The 17,792-nt window shown below is 47.5% G+C and overlaps 2 protein-coding genes across 2 annotated transcripts in view; both read right to left on the bottom strand.

Annotated features, from left to right (window-relative positions):
• LOC110173236 (zinc finger and BTB domain-containing protein 14) overlaps positions 1 to 10,954 on the bottom strand; it is a 14,151-nt gene extending 3,197 nt beyond the window's left edge. The window contains exons 1-7 of the mRNA XM_020939228.2: positions 10,835 to 10,954; positions 7,592 to 7,780; positions 6,622 to 6,792; positions 5,907 to 5,999; positions 1,574 to 1,714; positions 1,198 to 1,418; positions 950 to 1,035 (exon numbers count right to left, since the gene is read on the bottom strand). Of these exons, the coding sequence (XP_020794887.1) occupies positions 950 to 1,035; positions 1,198 to 1,418; positions 1,574 to 1,714; positions 5,907 to 5,999; positions 6,622 to 6,792; positions 7,592 to 7,780 (901 nt within the window). The 5' untranslated portion in view covers positions 10,835 to 10,954. The remainder of the gene's footprint in view (positions 1 to 949; positions 1,036 to 1,197; positions 1,419 to 1,573; positions 1,715 to 5,906; positions 6,000 to 6,621; positions 6,793 to 7,591; positions 7,781 to 10,834) is intronic.
• Positions 10,955 to 12,205: 1,251 nt separating this feature from the next.
• Positions 12,206 to 17,781, bottom strand: LOC129410900 (guanine nucleotide-binding protein G(olf) subunit alpha-like). Its single transcript, XM_055159878.1, has 4 exons — positions 17,774 to 17,781; positions 17,519 to 17,649; positions 15,718 to 15,785; positions 12,206 to 12,370 (listed from the first exon to the last, which is right to left on the bottom strand). Exons 1-4 carry the CDS (start codon positions 17,779 to 17,781, stop codon positions 12,224 to 12,226), a joined length of 354 nt encoding a protein of 117 aa, XP_055015853.1. The 3' UTR covers positions 12,206 to 12,223.
• Between the last annotated feature and the right edge of the window lie 11 nt (positions 17,782 to 17,792).

Here is a 17,792-nt window from a genome sequence, read left to right on the forward strand (position 1 = left end):
GTGTGTGTGTGTGTGTATAGTGTGTGTGTATAGTGTGTGTATAGTGTGTGTGTGTATAGTGTGTGTAGTGTGTGTGTGTATAGTGTGTGTGTAGTGTGTGTGTGTGTGTGTGTGTATAGTGTGTGTAGTGTGTGTGTGTGTATAGTGTGTGTAGTGTGTGTGTGTGTGTGTATAGTGTGTGTGTAGTGTGTGTGTGTGTGTGTGTGTATAGTGTGTGTAGTGTGTGTGTGTGTGTGTGTGTGTATATAGTGTGTGTAGTGTGTGTGTGTGTGTGTGTATATAGTGTGTGTAGTGTGTGTGTGTGTGTATAGTGTGTATAGTGTGTGTGTGTATAGTGTGTGTAGTGTGTGTGTGTGTGTGTGTGTGTATAGTGTGTGTAGTGTGTGTGTGTGTGTGTGTATAGTGTGTGTGTGTAGTGTGTGTGTGTGTGTGTGTATAGTGTGTGTGTGTGTGTGTGTATAGTGTGTGTAGTGTGTGTGTGTGTATAGTGTGTGTAGTGTGTGTGTGTGTGTATAGTGTGTGTAGTGTGTGTGTGTGTGTAGTGTGTGTAGTGTGTGTGTGTGTGTATAGTGTGTGTAGTGTGTGTGTGTGTGTATAGTGTGTGTGTAGTGTGTGTGTGTGTATAGTGTGTGTAAGTGTGTGTGTGTGTGTATAGTGTGTGTAGTGTGTGTGTGTGTATAGTGTGTGTGTGTGTGTGTGTGTGTGTGTGTATAGTGGTGTGTAGTGTGTGTGTGTGTGTATGTGTGTGTAGTGTGTGTGTGTGTGTGTATAGTGTGTGTAGTGTGTGTGTGTGTGTATAGTGTGTAGTGTGTGTGTGTGTGTATAGTGTGTGTAGTGTGTGTATGTGTGTGTGTAGTGTGTGTGTGTGTATAGTGTGTGTAGTGTGTGTGTGTGTATAGTGTGTGTAGTGTGTGTGTGTGTATAGTGTGTGTAGTGTGTGTGTTTGTACCTTTGAGGTGTGCGTGTGTGGTGAAGGCCTTGGTGCAGATCTCACAGCTGAACGGACGCTCTGCAGAGTGAAGCTTCTCATGTTTCCTGAAACACACACGACAGGTGAGAGACAGGTGAGAGACAGGTGAGAGACAGGTGAGAGACAGGTGAGAGACAGTGAGAGACAGGTGAGAGACAGGTGAGAGACAGGTGAGAGACAGGTGAGAGACAGGTGAGAGACAGGTGAGAGACAGGGTCTAAACTGACCTGAGTTTGTTCTCGTCGAGGAAGGCCTTTCCGCAGACGTGGCAGGTGAGGGCGTCCCTGGCGCCGTACAGGAGGTACTCCAGCTTCATGTCGCTGCTCCAGGTCGGCTGCTCGTCTTTGACCCCGAGGTCGCCCCCGAAACCCAACGTCTGCGTCCCAGACTCCGCCTCCAGCTCCTTAGCCCCGCCCTCCATGTCCACGTCCTGATCGTAACACGACACCTGCACGACACACGCCCAGTTACACCTGCTCCTGTCTGCTCCTGTCTGTCACCTGTCTGCTCCTGTCTGTCACCTGTCTGCTCCTGTCTGTCACCTGTCTGCTCCTGTCTGTCACCTGTCTGCTCCTGTCTGTCACCTGTCTGCTCCTGTCTCACCTTGTGCACGTCTTCGTTGGCGAGTTCTTTCAAAATGGCCTCCTGGACTCTTAAAGCCGCAGTGGGGGATTTATCCAGCTCCTGATTGGACGACGACTCCACCAGGTCATCAGAGGGCGGGTCATCATGGTCCCCCAGCACCTGTCAACCACACACACCTGTCAATCACACACACACCTGTCAATCACACACGCACCTGTCAATCACACACACCTGTCAATCACACACACCTGTCAATCACACACGCACCTGTCAATCACACACACCTGTCAATCACACACGCACCTGTCAATCACACACACACACCTGTCAATCACACACGCACCTGTCAATCACACACGCACCTGTCAATCACACACGCACCTGTCAATCACACACGCACCTGTCAATCACACATGATACTCGAGTATTACATTTGTTTTACTCAAGTAAAATGTGTCTGTAGTTGTGTAGTTGTGTGTATAGTTGTGTGTAGTTGTGTAGTTGTGTGTAGTTGTGTGTAGTTGTGTGTGTAGTTGTGTGTGTTGTGTGTGTAGTTGTGTGTAGTTGTGTGTGTAGTTGTGTGTAGTTGTGTGTGTAGTTGTGTGTAGTTGTGTGTATAGTTGTGTGTATAGTTGTGTGTAGTTGTGTGTGTAGTTGTGTGTATAGTTGTGTGTAGTTGTGTGTATATAGTTGTGTGTGTAGTTGTGTTGTGTGTAGTTGTGTGTGTAGTTGTGTAGTTGTGTGTGTAGTTGTGTTTATAGTTGTGTGTAGTTGTGTGTGTAGTTGTGTTTATAGTTGTGTGTGTAGTTGTGTGTATAGTTGTGTGTGTAGTTGTGTTGTGTGTAGTTGTGTGTGTAGTTGTGTGTGTAGTTGTGTAGTTGTGTGTGTAGTTGTGTAGTTGTGTGTGTAGTTGTGTGTGTAGTTGTGTTGTGTGTATAGTTGTGTGTATAGTTGTGTGTAGTTGTGTGTAGTTGTGTAGTTGTGTGTGTAGTTGTGTGTGTAGTTGAGTGTGTAGTTGTGTGTATAGTTGTGTGTATAGTTGTGTATAGTTTGTGTAGTTGTGTAGTTGTGTGTAGTTGTGTGTGTAGTTGTGTGTGTAGTTGTGTGTAGTTGTGTGTATAGTTGTGTGTGTAGTTGTGTGTGTAGTTGTGTGTAGTTGTGTGTAGTTGTGTGTGTAGTTGTGTAGTTGTGTGTGTAGTTGTGTAGTTGTGTGTATAGTTGTGTGTAGTTGTGTGTAGTGTGTGTGTGTGTAGTGTGTGTGTGTAGTTGTGTGTGTAGTTGTGTAGTTGTGTGTGTAGTTGTGTGTGTGTAGTTGTGTAGTTGTGTGTGTGTGTGTGTTGTGTGTAGTAGTTGTGTGTAGTTGTGTGTGTAGTTGTGTGTGTAGTTGTGTGTAGTGTGTGTGTGTGTAGTTGTGTGTGTAGTGTGTGTAGTTGTGTTGTGTGTAGTTGTGTGTAGTTGTGTGTGTAGTTGTGTGTAGTTGTGTGTAGTTGTGTGTGTAGTTGTGTGTAGTTGTGTTGTGTGTATAGTTGTGTGTGTAGTTGTGTGTGTAGTTGTGTGTAGTTGTGTTGTGTGTATAGTTGTGTGTAGTTGTGTGTGTAGTTGTGTGTGTAGTTGTGTTGTGTGTAGCTGTGTTGTGTGTATAGTTGTGTGTAGTTGTGTGTAGTTGTGTGTGTAGTTGTGTTGTGTGTAGTTGTGTTGTGTATAGTTGTGTGTAGTTGTGTGTGTAGTTGTGTGTAGTTGTGTGTAGTGTGTGTGTGTATAGTTGTGTGTGTAGTGTGTGTAGTGTGTGTAGTTGTGTGTGTAGTTGTGTGTTGTGTGTAGTGTGTGTTGTGTAGTGTTTGTGTGTTAGTGTGTGTGTGTAGTTGTGTGTAGTTGTGTAGTTGTGTGTGTGTAGTGTGTGTAGTGTGTGTGTAGTGTGTAGTTGTGTGTGTGTGTGTGTAGTTGTGTGTGTAGTTGTGTGTGTGTGTGTAGTGTTGTGTGTAGTTGTGTGTGTAGTTGTGTGTAGTTGTGTGTAGTTGTGTGTGTAGTGTGTGTGTGTGTAGTTGTGTGTAGTTGTTGTGTGTAGTTGTGTGTGTAGTTGTGTTGTGTAGTGTGTGTAGTGTGTGTAGTTGTGTAGTGTGTGTGTGTGTGTAGTTGTGTGTGTAGTTGTGTGTAGTGTGTGTGTGTGTGTAGTTGTGTGTAGTGTGTGTGTGTAGTGTGTGTGTGTGTGTAGTTGTGTGTAGTTGTGTGTAGTTGTGTGTGTAGTGTGTAGTTGTGTGTAGTGTGTGTATGTTGTGTGTGTAGTGTGTGTTGTGTAGTTGTGTGTAGTGTGTAGTTGTGTAGTTGTGTGTGTAGTTTGTGTGTAGTGTGTGTGTGTGTAGTTGTGTGTAGTTGTGTGTAGTTGTGTGTGTGTGTAGTTGTGTGTAGTTGTGTGTTGTGTGTGTGTGTGTAGTTGTGTTGTGTGTGTAGTGTGTGTGTAGTGTGTGTGTAGTTGTGTGTGTAGTGTGTGTGTTGTGTAGTGTGTGTGTGTGTGTAGTTGTGTGTAGTAGTGTGTGTGTGTAGTGTAGTGTGTGTAGTTGTGTGTAGTTGTGTAGTTGTGTGTGTAGTGTAGTTGTGTGTAGTTGTGTGTGTAGTGTGTGTTGTGTGTAGTTGTGTGTAGTTGTGTGTAGTGTGTAGTGTGTTGTGTGTAGTGTTGTGTGTGTAGTTGTGTGTGTAGTTGTGTAGTGTGTGTAGTTGTGTGTAGTTGTGTAGTTGTGTGTGTAGTTGTGTGTAGTTGTGTGTGTAGTGTGTGTGTGTAGTGTGTGTGTAGTTGTGTGTAGTGTGTGTGTAGTGTGTGTGTGTGTAGTTGTGTGTTGTTGTGTAGTTGTGTGTGTAGTTGTGTGTGTAGTGTTGTGTGTAGTGTGTGTGTAGTGTGTGTGTAGTGTGTGTGTAGTTGTGTGTAGTTGTGTGTGTAGTGTTGTTGTTTGTGTAGTTGTGTGTAGTGTGTAGTTGTGTGTAGTTGTTGTGTAGTTTGTGTGTAGTGTGTGTGTGTGTGTAGTTGTGTGTTGTGTGTGTGTGTAGTTGTGTGTAGTTGTGTGTAGTTGTGTGTGTAGTTGTGTGTAGTGTGTGTGTGTGTTGTGTGTAGTTGTGTGTAGTTGTGTGTAGTTGTGTGTAGTTGTGTGTAGTTGTGTGTGTAGTGTGTGTAGTTGTGTGTAGTTGTGTGTGTAGTGTGTTGTGTTGTAGTTGTGTGTGTAGTGTGTGTGTTGTGTAGTTGTGTGTAGTGTGTGTAGTGTGTGTAGTGTGTGTGTAGTTGTGTGTGTGTGTGTAGTTGTGTGTAGTTGTGTGTGTAGTGTGTGTAGTGTGTGTGTGTGTAGTTGTGTGTAGTGTGTAGTGTGTGTAGTGTGTGTAGTTGTGTGTAGTTGTGTGTAGTTGTGTGTGTATTGTGTGTGTGTGTGTGTGTGTGTAGTTGTGTGTAGTGTGTGTAGTTGTGTGTAGTTGTGTGTGTAGTTGTGTGTAGTTGTGTGTGTGTGTGTAGTGTGTGTGTAGTTGTGTAGTGTGTGTGTGTAGTGTGTGTGTGTGTGTGTAGTTGTGTGTAGTTGTGTGTAGTTGTGTGTAGTTGTGTAGTTGTGTGTGTAGTTGTTGTGTAGTTGTTGTGTGTAGTTGTGTGTAGTTGTGTTGTGTGTGTATAGTTGTGTGTAGTGTGTGTGTGTGTGTAGTTGTGTGTAGTTGTGTTGTGTGTATAGTTGTGTGTAGTTGTGTGTGTAGTTGTGTGTAGTTGTGTGTGTAGTTGTGTTGTGTGTAGTTGTGTTGTGTATAGTTGTGTGTAGTTGTGTGTGTAGTTGTGTGTGTAGTTGTGTGTGTAGTTGTGTATAGTTGTGTGTGTAGTTGTGTTGTGTGTAGTTGTGTTGTGTAGTTGTGTGTATAGTTGTGTAGTTGTGTGTAGTTGTGTAGTTGTGTGTGTAGTTGTGTGTATAGTTGTGTAGTTGTGTGTAGTTGTGTGTGTAGTTGTGTGTAGTTGTGTTGTGTGTAGTTGTGTATAGTTGTGTGTGTAGTTGTGTTGTGTAGTTGTGTGTAGTTGTGTAGTTGTGTGTAGTTGTGTAGTTGTGTGTAGTTGTGTAGTTGTGTGTGTAGTTGTGTAGTTGTGTGTAGTTGTGTGTAGTTGTGTGTGTAGTTGTGTTGTGTAGTTGTGTGTAGTGTGTGTAGTGTGTGTAGTGTGTGTAGTTGTGTGTGTAGTTGTGTGTAGTTGTGTGTGTAGTTGTGTTGTGTAGTTGTGTGTAGTTGTGTAGTTGTGTAGTTGTGTGTATAGTTGTGTAGTTGTGTAGTTGTGTGTGTAGTTGTGTGTAGTTGTGTGTGTAGTTGTGTTGTGTAGTTGTGTGTAGTTGTGTTGTTGTACCTCAGAGTCCGGGGGCAGTTGAGCCTCGGGGGGCAGGGCCAACTTGACGATGTCGTACGGAAACTTGTCCTTTTCCTCTGACACGTCGCGTTTCTGCAAAACACCAAACAGGAAGTGACGTCGCCGCACAGGAAGTGACGTCGCCGCACAGGAAGTGACGTCGCCGCACAGGAAGTGACGTCGCCGCACAGGAAGTGACGTCGCCGCACAGGAAGTGACGTCATGCTCTAACGCGTCCTCCTCAAACACAGACGTTTGTTTTTCCAAAAAGTGTCAAAGAAAAAAAAAAAGATCACGACAAAAAAAAGTGAAACATCGACAGAAACAAACGTCTCCAAATCTGAAGGCATTTTCACTTCCTGTTCATCCAGACAAACATGTTCCACAAAATCACCACAAAAACACCGAAGAAAATATAACATCAGAGAATGAACCAATAAACAAGGGTAAAGGGGAGGGTTAAAGGGTTAAAGTCGAGGTGCAGGGTTAAAGGGGAGGTGCAGGTTAAAGAGGTGAGGTTAAAGTGTTGAGGTTAAAGAGGTGAGGTTAAAGGGTTGAGGTTAAAGAGGTGAGGTTAAAGGGTTGAGGTTAAAGAGGTGAGGTTAAAGTGTTGAGGTTAAAGAGGTGAGGTTAAAGGGTTGAGGTTAAAGAGGTGAGGTTAAAGGGTTCAGGTTAAAGAGGTGAGGTTAAAGGGGTGAGGTTAAAGGGGAGGTACCTGGGAGCAGAGTTTGTCTAAGAAGCGGATGCCGAGGATTTGTCCTGATGACATCATGAGGTTGACGTCTTTCTTCTTGACGCTGATTCGTGCTGTGTACATGTAGTTCAGAACCTCCTCGAAAATGTCTGAGCGAATGAAGTCGATCTCGATCACCGACGAGTTATCCACCTGAAACACGCCGCCGCAGAGGTTACGCTCCCCGCCCTGTCCCCGCCCCCGCCCTGTCCCCCCCCTGTCCCCACCCGCCGCCCTGTCCCCGCCCTGTCCCACCCGCCGCCCTGTCCCCCCTGTCCCCACCCCCCGCCCGCCCTGTCCCCACCCGCCGCCCTGTCCCCGCCCTGTCCCCACCCTTTGGGACTAAAACTCAACTTCAACACTTCAGCCGTGAGTCTGTGATGTGGAGCTGTGAGTACCCCACCTAGTGGTAGGAGATCAAACTACATATATATTTTTTCCTCTATTTCGCTGGATTTAAACTTCAAGAAAAACTTTTAAGACCTTTGAATCTCAGTCAATACGACAAGTGGACGAAACCCCCAAAAGACGATAAAGGATCTGACCGGACTCTCAGACGAACTCAAGTTGTTTGGTTGTTTTTGTTTTGTTTTGTTTATTATGTCATATCTGTCCTATTTATAATACATATATACATATATATATATATATATATATTCATATATACATATATATATATCGAACAAATAAATAAGTCAGTATCATTTTGTTATTATTATTATTGCCAACTTAAAAATATAATACAATTTCTCATATTATAAACTTTAAAATCTACTTCTGAACAACTTAATATTGTAGTCAGAGTCAACTACACGTTACTCTTGTTCTGTGAGTGTGTTGCTCAGAGGTTGTGGGTTCGACTCTTGTTCTGTGAGTGTGTTGCTCAGAGGTTGTGGGTTCGACTCTTGTTCTGTGAGTGTGTTGCTCAGAGGTTGTGGGTTCGACTCCGTACCTCGTGTTTCTTGAAGAGTTTCTTGAAGTAGTTGGAGCAGGCGGCGAGGACGCAGCGATGAGCTCTGAACTTCACGTCCTCCACGACGACGGCGATGTCGCAGTGTTCTCCCTCCAGACGCTGCTCGTTCAGGAGCTTCAGGAAAACGCTCTTGTGCTCCTCGTCCACGTACTTCACCGTCTCGCACATCTGCACCACAAAACGCCATTACCATGGAGACGCAACAGCAACACGTCACCGTGACGACGCAACAGCGGCGCGTCACCGTGGAGACGCGTCAGCAGATCTGACGGACTCAGATCAATGTTTTAAATCAGTGATTCTTAAACCTACAGACACTAAAGTGTTGAGTTTTGCGGCAGGGGGCGGGGCCAGGACAGGGGGCGGGGCCAGGGGCGGGGCCAAGACAGGACGGGGGCGGGGCCATGGTAGGGGGCGGGGTCGAGTTGGCGTCTCACACGATCACAGACAATAACACTACACAAAATAATATTTTTAATTATTTTGTAGCGTATTAAAATAAAGTGTCGATGCTGTGACGTCGTCGGACATGTTCACACTTGAACTTTACGTTTTTCTTGTTCGATTTGTTCCATGAATGATTAAATTATTAGTGAGTATTGGTTTAATAAAAACTGTGTCATGTTTTTATTCCTTCAACTTGATTCAGGTTTTAGTTGTTCGACTGTGAGTGGATTTGATTTATTTGATAAAGACCAGTTAAGGTGGAAACATGTCGGCTTTGGCCATTCAAATAAAAGCCTTTTAACTATAAGTTTCCTCGTGCAATTTGTTCACTTTTTCTACTGTTTTGGAGTTGCCTGGAGTCCACTGTGTTTGAGTTTTGATCCTTTTTTCCAAGAGCCTCGACTTGCTCCGACTGATTATAACAACTGCAGCAAACAGCCAAATTTTTGTTCTTTCTGGATGGATTTGTTTTATTATTGAACATAAACAAGTGAGATCAATTCAATCTGAACAGTGTGAATATTTAATCTAAATTTTATTTAAACATCCAAAAGGTCAAAAGAAACACTGAGTTTTGTCACTTCACCTGATGCCCTCCCAACGTTTTATTACACTTCACAAATATAAAAACATTTAAACTTATTATTAATATTATTATTATTATATTCTTTTGTTTAATTCCTCGGTGACGTCGTGTTTAATCAGTCGTACATTTATTACATATTCACTGTTACACTGCCCCCTGCAGGTAGAACACTGGAACATCAGGTGACTTCATGTGGTTTTTATGAGACTTTTTCTCCTTTAAATAAAAATATAAAAATGACCCTTTGACCTTTGACCTGTCACTTCCTGTGTCAGTCGTTGAATCATGAGCCTCAAATAAAAAGTCAAATCAAACAACATCAGGATCAAAAAATGATTTTAGACTCAACAGGAAGTGACAGATCAAAGGTCAAAGGGACATTTTCAGATCAAGATTTTTCACAAATGTTAATTTTTTTCTTTTTTCTAACGATTAGAGCCTGAACTTTTCTACTTTATTCTGAATAAAACACAAACTGAAGTTCTTTTCTTCACTTTGACTCTGCAGAGTTCAACTCTTTGGCCTCAGTCGGCAGAACAAACCTGATAATAATAATAATTATTATTATTATAATTATTATTTGAAGTTATATTTATATTTGTTTATTTTTATTTATGACTTTTGTTTGTGTTAAACTCTTTTTTTCTTTTTCATCTTTTCTCTGATCATAAAGTCGCTGTTCTGTGTTTGGCTCAAAGGCACAAAACCCCGCGCGGTCTCGTGCACGGTCCAGGAGCCGCGTGCACGCCCAGCCGCGCGCACCTCAGACCCCAGGCGGTCACGCGCTCAAGTGCGCGTGCATGTGGCTCTTCCAGACTCGTCCCAGGGTCCGGACCTGGTCTGGACCAGAGACCGGACCAGTGACCGGACCGGAGCCCGCGGACCGGACCGGAGCCGCGGCTCGGAGCGCGTGCGGACCGGACAGGGGCGCGCGGAGGAGCCGCGAGTGGAGCTCGGAGCCGCGGTGAAACTGCGGCTCATCACGCGGGGTCTTTGTTGTTTCGCGCTGCGTGACTTTCGTGCGGGTTTAAATGTTCCTCACGAGTTTTTCTTTGGTTTTTTTGGCCTCGGAGGAAAAGCGCGGCTCGTGCGGCTCGTGCGTCTTTGGATTTATGGAAATGTTCACGGAGCTTTTGTCCGCTGCGTCATGACGCACGAGCCGCACGAGCCGCGCCGAAGGTTTGGGTCAAAATGAGCCGAAAAATGCGACAGAAAAACGAGATTTCCGCGACGGAACCGAAAAACACGAACAGAACATGAACAGTGTAAATGTGACGGAGCGGAGGTTAGCGCGGGTTAGCCCGGGTTAGCCCGGGTTATCTTGGGTTATCTTGGGTTATCTTAGCCTCTTAGTCCGGTTAAACGTGAAACAAAATGACAGAAAATCAAGAGCCGCGGCGCAGTTTGAGCCGCGGAGCCGAAACCCGCGCGGCTTTAGTGTTTTTATTGTTTTTAGTCTGAATGTTTTTAGCCCCAGGAGCTAACAGGCTAACGGCTAACGGCTAAGCTAACGCCGTTCATAATAAAGTACAGTTGTGGTTTTAAAGCGCAGTGCGGAACATTCTTCGTTTAAAGGGCAACAGAAGATTAAAAAGAGTGAGTTTAAAGTCACATGAGGCGGGAGTGTTCGGTTCGGTTTGTTTCATGAGTGTTTTTGGTGAAATGGCGCCGGTTCTGGCTCAGGTTCGGTTCGGTTCGGTCCTGTCGGGTGTAGCTCAGCCTTTAGCTCGGCGCTGGTTCGGTTGGGACCGGAAGGTTCGGATGAAGTGTAGATGTTCTGTGGACCGTGGTTCTGTTCGGCGCAGAGGGACGTGTTATTGTGAAGCTAACTGCGGCTAAACAAGGACAAAATGGCGTAAAAAGCTCCGGGAGGAACCAGGAGCCGAACATGGCGCCGGAGCGTCCCCGGTGCGTCCCGGGAGCGTCCCCGGTGCGTCCCCGGAGCGCTCTGGCCCGGAGGAGCGCGCGGTGGGGACGCGGGGAAGGCGCGTGCGGCGGCCCGGGGAAGGCGCGAGGACAGGCGCGGGCCCGGGCGCACGGACGAGCCGCGGCCCGGAGCCTCGAGTGCGCGCAGACCGGGGCCGAGCAGCGGGGCCGAGGAGGAGCGCGGGCCCGCAGCGGGAGCTCCGGGACGCGCCGGGGACGCACCGGGGACGCACCGGGGGCTCTCCGCGGTCTGCGGGGCTTACCGTGGCGCGGCTCGGTCCGGTCCGGGTCGGAGCTGGATCACGTTAAACCAGGTTTAAAGTGACGAGGACGAGCAGCGGCAGCGCGCAGGCAGCGGGCCAAACACACGCGGAGGAGGCCAGTGCGCATGCGCCGCACACAAGTTACAATAAATACTCAAAAGACTCGAATAAAAGTACTACAAATACTGCACACTACTGCATACACAAGTACTACTGTGTACACATGTACTGCAAGCACCACACTACTGCAAATACTCAATAAATACTCAAAAAACCCAAATAAAAGTATTGCAAATACTGCACACTACTGCATATACACAATACTGTATACACATGTACTACTGTGTACTCATGTACTACTGTATACATGTACTATACACATGTACTACTGTGTACATGTACTACTGTGTACATGTACTACTGTATACATGTACTACTGTGTACATGTACTACATACCCCCTTCCTCAGATACATAAAAATATTAGTACTGTAATATTGAGTCTAGACCTGGTCTGAGTCTAGTCCGGGTCTGAGTCTAGTCCGGGTCTGAGTCTAGTCCGGGTCTGAGTCTAGACCTGGTCTGAGTCTAGTCCGGGTCTGAGTCTAGTCCGGGTCTGAGTCTAGTCCGGGTCTGAGTCTAGTCCGGGTCTGTTGGACTGAAGGAGCCGAGTCGCTATAGTTGAGCCAAAGTTTATTGTGAAGAACATCTCAGCCAATCAGGAGGCAGATACAGCTCACAGCCAATCAGGAGGCAGATACAGGTCACATGACTAAAGCTGGTACAGTAGTTTGACATAAACAGGTTTGAGCAGAAACATCAAGATTTTCTGTGGAAACTTGAGATTTTCTTACATAAGTTTATAGAAAATAATTTACTGATAAATAAACAAACATAAATACACAAATATAAATACACAAATATAAATACACAAATATAAATACACAGATCTCACAGACACAGAGTTTTAGTCTAAACGACAACGTTTCATCTAAATATTTGTCTCCAGAAGCTTCAGCAGAAGTTTGAGAAGAACCTGACCAAGACCTCACATCTGTGCACCAAGTCTGAGTCTGACTTCTGGTCCTGGTCCTTCTCTGGTCCTGGTCCTGGTCCTGGTCCTGGTCCTGGTCCTGGTCCTGGTCCTGGTCCTGGTCCTGGTCCTGGTCCTGGTCGTGGTCCTGGTCCTGGTCCTGGTCCTGGTCCTGGTCCTGGTCCTGGTCCTGGTCCTGGTCTGGTCCTGGTCCTGGTCCTGGTCCTGGTCCTGGTCCTGGTCCTGGTCCTGGTCCTGGTCTTGGTCCTGGTCCTGGTCTTGGTCCTGGTCTCTGGTCCTGGTCCTGGTCCTGGTCCTGGTCTTGGTCCTGGTCCTGGTCCTGGTCCTGGTCTTGGTCTAGAGGAGCTCGTACTGGCGCAGGTGCATTCTCTGGATTATGTCTCTGCAGTCGTTGAAAACCCTCCTGATGTTCTCGGTGTCGACGGCGCAGGTGAAGTGAGGATAACAGTAATGTTTCCCGTCGCCAGACGCCGTGCTGATGCGCTGAAACCAAAACCACACTAAACAAGTCTAAACCAGGACTAAACCAGGTCTAAACCAGGACTAAACCAGGTCTAAACCAGGACTAAACCAGGTCTAAACCAGGACTAAACCAGGACTAAACCAGGTCTAAACCAGGACTAAACCAGGTCTAAACCAGGACTAAACCAGGACTAAACCAGGTCTAAACCAGGTCTAAACCAGGACTAACAACCAGGACTAAACCAGGTCTAAACCAGGACTAAACCAGGTCTAAACCAGGACTAAACCAGGACTAAACCAGGTCTAAACCAGGTCTAAACCAGGACTAAACCAGGACTAAACCAGGACTAAACCAGGTTCTAAACCAGGTCTAAACCAGGACTAAACCAGGACTAAACCAGGTCTAAACCAGGTCTAAACCAGGACTAAACCAGGACTAAACCAGGACTCAAACAGGTCTAAACCAGGTCTAAACCAGGTCTAAACCAGGACTAAACCAGGACTAAACCAGGACTAAAACAGGTCTAAACCAGGACTAAACCAGGTCTAAACCAGGACTAAAACCAGGACTAAACCAGGTCTAAAACCAGGACTAAACCAGGACTAAACCAGGTCTAAACCAGGACTAAACCAGGTCTAAACCAGGTCTAAACCAGGTCTAAACCAGGACTAAACCAGGACTAAACCAGGACTAAACCAGGACTAAACCAGGTCTAAACCAGGTCTAAACCAGGACTAAACCAGGACTAAACCAGGACTAAACCAGGTCTAAAACCAGGACTAAACCAGGACTAAACCAGGACTAAACCAGGTCTAAACCAGGACTAAACCAGGTCTAAAACCAGGACTAAACCAGGACTAAACCAGGTCTAAACCAGGACTAAAACTAAACCAGGTCTAAACCAGGACTAAACCAGGTCTAAACCAGGTCTAAACCAGGTCTAAACCAGGACTAAACCAGGACTAAACCAGGTCTAAACCAGGACTAAACCAGGTCTAAACCAGGTCTAAACCAGGTCTAAACCAGGACTAAACCAGGTCTAAACCAGGACTAAACCAGGTCTAAACCAGGACTAAACCAGGTCTAAACCAGGAACTAAACCAGGACTAAACCAGGTCTAAACCAGGACTAAACCAGGACTAAACCAGGACTAAACCAGGACTAAACCAGGTCTAAACCAGGACTAAACCAGGACTAAACCAGGTCTAAACCAGGTCTAAACCAGGTCTAAACCAGGACTAAACCAGGTAAAACCAGGTCTAAACCAGGTCTAAACCAGGACTAAACCAGGTCTAAACCAGGACTAAACCAGACTAAACCAGGACTAAACCAGGTCTAAACCAGGACTAAACCAGGTCTAAAGCAGGACTAAAACCAGGACTAAACCAGGTCTAAACCAGGACTAAACCAGGTCTAAACCAGGTCTAAACCAGACTAAACCAGGTCTAAAACCAGGTCTAAACCAGGTCTAAACCAGGACTAAACACGGACTAAACCAGGACTAAACCAGGTCTAAACCAGGTCTAAACCAGGACTAAACCAGGACTAAACCAGGTCTAAACCAGGACTAAACCAGGACTAAACCAGGACTAAACCAGTCTAAACCAGGTCTAAACCAGGTCTAAACAGGTCTAAACCAGGACTAAACCAGGACTAAACCAGGTCTAAACCAGGTCTAAACCAGGACTAAACCAGGACTAAACCAGGACTAAACCAGGTCTAAACCAGGTCTAAACCAGGTCTAAACCAGGACTAAACCAGGACTAACCAGGACTAAACCAGGACTAAAAGGACCAGGTCTAAACCAGGACTAAACCAGGTCTAAAACCACTAACCAGGTCTAAACCAGGACTAAACCAGGTCTAAACCAGGTCTAAACCAGGACTAAACCAGGTCTAAACCAGGTCTAAACCAGGTCTAACCAGGACTAAACCAGGACTAAACCAGGACTAAACCAGGTCTAAACCAGGACTAAACCAGGACTAAACCAGGACTAAACCAGGACTAAACCAGGACTAAACCAGGTCTAAACCAGGACTAAACCAGGTCTAAACCAGGACTAAACAGGTCTAAACCAGGACTAAACCAGGACTAAACCAGGTCTAAACCAGGACTAAACCAGGTCTAAACCAGGGACTAAACCAGGACTAAACCAGGTCTAAACCAGGTCTAAACCAGGACTAAACCAGGACTAAACCAGGACTAAACCAGGTCTAAACCAGGACTAAACCAGGACTAAACCAGGACTAAACCAGGTCTAAACCAGGTCTAAACCAGGACTAACCAGGACTAAACCAGGTCTAAACCAGGTCTAAACCAGGTCTAAACCAGGACTAAACCAGGACTAAACCAGGACTAAACCAGGTCTAAACCAGGACTAAACCAGGTCTAAACCAGGACTAAACCAGGACTAAACCAGGTCTAAACCAGGACTTAAACCAGGTCTAAACCAGGACTAAACCAGGACTAAACCAGGACTAAACCAGGTCTAAACCAGGTCTAAACCAGGACTAAACCAGGTCTAAACCAGGACTAAACCAGGACTAAACCAGGTCTAAACCAGGTCTAAACCAGGACTAAACCAGGACTAAACCAGGACTAAACCAGGTCTAAACCAGGGACTAAACCAGGACTAAACCAGGACTAAACCAGGACTAAACCAGGTCTAAACCAGGTCTAAACCAGGACTAAACCAGGACTAAACCAGGTCTAAACCAGGTCTAAACCAGGACTAAACCAGGAAACCAGGTCTAAACCAGGACTAAACCAGGACTAAACCAGGTCTAAACCAGGACTAAACCAGGTCTAAACCAGGTCTAACCAGGACTAAACCAGGTCTAAACCAGGTCTAAACCAGGTCTAAACCAGGACTAAACCAGGTCTAAACCAGGTCTAAACCAGGACTAAACCAGGAAACCAGGTTCTAAACCAGGTCTAAACCAGGTCTAAACCAGGACTAAACCAGGACTAAACCAGGACTAAACCAGGTCTAAACCAGGACTAAACCAGGTCTAAACCAGGACTAAACCAGGACTAAACCAGGTCTAAACCCAGGACTAAACCAGGACTAAACAGGTCTAAACCAGGACTAAAACCAGGTCTAAACCAGGACTAAACCAGGTCTCTAAACCAGGACTAAACCAGGACTAAACCAGGTCTAAACCAGGACTAAACCAGGACTAAACCAGGTCTAAACCAGGACTAAACCAGGTCTAAACCAGGACTAAACCAGGACTAAACCAGGTCTAAACCAGGACTAAACCAGGTCTAAACCAGGTCTAAACCAGGACTAAACCAGACTAAACCAGGTCTAAACCAGGACTAAACCAGGACTAAACCAGGTCTAAACCAGGTGTGAGGTTTTTACCAGAAACTCGTCTCTGATGAAGAACTTCGCTCGTGTCACTTTTGGATCTTCTCCTTCGTCTGAAACAGCTGCAACAGAAACGACCAATCAGAGTGCAGCACCCACAAGCCCCGCCCCTCCTGTGTGCCCGTGCCCCTGATGCCCTCCGTGTGTGTCAGGTGCCCTCCGTGTGTGTCAGGTCCCTCCTCGTGTGTGTCAGGTGCCCTCCGTATGTGTCAGATGCCCTCCGTGTGTGTCAGGTGCCCTCCGTGTGTGTCAGGTGCCCTCCGTGTGTGTCAGGTGCCCTCCGTGTGTGTCAGGTCCCTCTTCTGTGTGTCAGGTGCCCTCCGTGTGTGTCAGGTGCCCTCCGTGTGTCAGGTGCCCTCCGTGTGTGTCAGGTGCCCTCCGTGTGTGTCAGGTGCCCTCCGTGTGTGTCAGGTGCCCTCCGTGTGTGTCAGGTCCCTCCGTGTGTGTCAGGTCCCTCTTCTGTGTGTCAGGTGCCCTCCGTGTGTGTCAGGTGCCCTCCGTGTGTGTCAGGTCCCTCCTCGTGTGTGTCAGATGCCCTCCGTGTGTGTCAGGTGCCCTCCGTGTGTGTCAGGTCCCTCCTCTGTGTGTCAGGTGCCCTCCGTGTGTGTCAGGTGCCCTCCGTGTGTGTCAGGTGCCCTCCGTGTGTGTCAGGTCCCTCCGTGTGTATCAGGTCCCTCCCCGTGTGTCAGGTGCCCTCCGTGTGTGTCAGGTCCCTCCTCGTGTGTCAGGTGCCCTCTCCGTGTGTGTCAGGTCCCTCTCGTGTGTGTCAGGTGCCCTCCGTGTGTGTGTCAGGATGCCCTCCGTGTGTGTCAGGTGCCCTCCGTGTGTGTCAGGTCCCTCCTCGTGTGTGTCAGATGCCCTCCGTGTGTGTCAGGTCCCTCCTCCGTGTGTGTCAGGTGCCCTCCGTGTGTGTCAGGTCCCTCCTCGTGTGTGTCAGATGCCCTCCGTGTGTGTCAGGTGCCCTCCGTGTGTGTCAGGTGCCTCCGTGTGTGTGTCAGGTGCCCTCCGTGTGTGTCGTGTGTGTCAGGTCTCCGTGCCCTGTGTGTGTCAGGTGCCCTCCGTGTGTGTCAGGTGCCCTCCGTGTGTGTCAGGTCCCTCGTGTGCCCTCGTGTGTGTCAGGCCCTCCGTGTGTGTCAGGTGCCCTCCGTGTGTGTCAGGTGCCCTCCGTGTGTGTCATGTGTGTGCCCTCCGTGTGTGTCAGGTCCCTCCGTGTGTCAGGTGCCCTCCGTGTGTGTCAGGTCCCTCCCTCCGTGTGTGTGCCCTCGTGTGTGTGTGCCCTCCGTGTGTGTCAGGTGCCCTCCGTGTGTGTCAGGTCCCCTCCGTGTGTGTCAGGTCTCGTGTGTGTCAGGTCCCTCCTCGTGTGTGTCAGATGCCTCTCCGTGTGTGTCAGGTCCCTCCGTGTGTGTCAGGTGCCCTCCGTGTGTGTCAGGTCCAGGTCCCTCGTGTGTGTCAGGTGCCCTCCGTGTGTGTCGTGTGTCAGGTCCCTCCCGTGTGTGTCAGGCCCTCGTGTGTGTCAGATGCCCTCCGTGTGTGTCAGGTGCCCTCCGTGTGTGTCAGATGCCCTCTGTGTGTGTCAGGTGCCCTCCGTGTGTGTCAGATGCCCTCCGTGTGTGTCAGGTGCCCTCCGTGTGTGTCAGGTCCCTCCTCGTGTGTGTCAGGTGCCCTCCGTGTGTGTCAGGTCCCTCCTCGTGTGTGTCAGGTGCCCTCCGTGTGTGTCAGATGCCCTCCGTGTGTGTCAGGTGCTCTCCGTGTGTGTCAGGTCCCTCCTCGTGTGTGTCAGGTGCTCCTCACTCACAGTCGGGGGGTACGCTGTAGTTCTCGTACTCGGGGAAATAATCTTCCAGTTTGGATTTTCCCGCCAGAATCTTATCGGCCAAAACGTCCTGTTTGTTCAAGAACAAGATGACGGAGATGGTCTTCAAGAACCTGCACAGAACCAGACCAGGACCAGGGTTAGACCAGGATCAAGACCAGGACTGGAGTTACACCAAGACCGGGGTTAGACCAAGACCGGTCTGGTGATTTCTGCCGCAAAACTCGACTTCTTCACAGAAACATTTAATCTTTGA

The sequence above is a fragment of the Boleophthalmus pectinirostris genome, unplaced genomic scaffold (assembly GCF_026225935.1).
Source record: "Boleophthalmus pectinirostris isolate CB_2022bp ecotype Guang Dong unplaced genomic scaffold, ASM2622593v1 HiC_scaffold_2825, whole genome shotgun sequence".
Taxonomy (NCBI): domain Eukaryota; kingdom Metazoa; phylum Chordata; class Actinopteri; order Gobiiformes; family Gobiidae; genus Boleophthalmus; species Boleophthalmus pectinirostris.

What these genes read in the sequence shown, in the direction of transcription:
- LOC129410900 (XM_055159878.1), bottom strand. An exon ending in CTACAGCGTACCCCCCGACT is followed by an intron (nt 15,786 to 17,518) that starts GTGAGTGAGGAG and finishes TTTCTGTTGCAG; the next exon opens with CTGTTTCAGACGAAGGAGAA. An exon ending in TCATCAGAGACGAGTTTCTG is followed by an intron (nt 12,371 to 15,717) that starts GTAAAAACCTCA and finishes TTTTGGTTTCAG; the next exon opens with CGCATCAGCACGGCGTCTGG.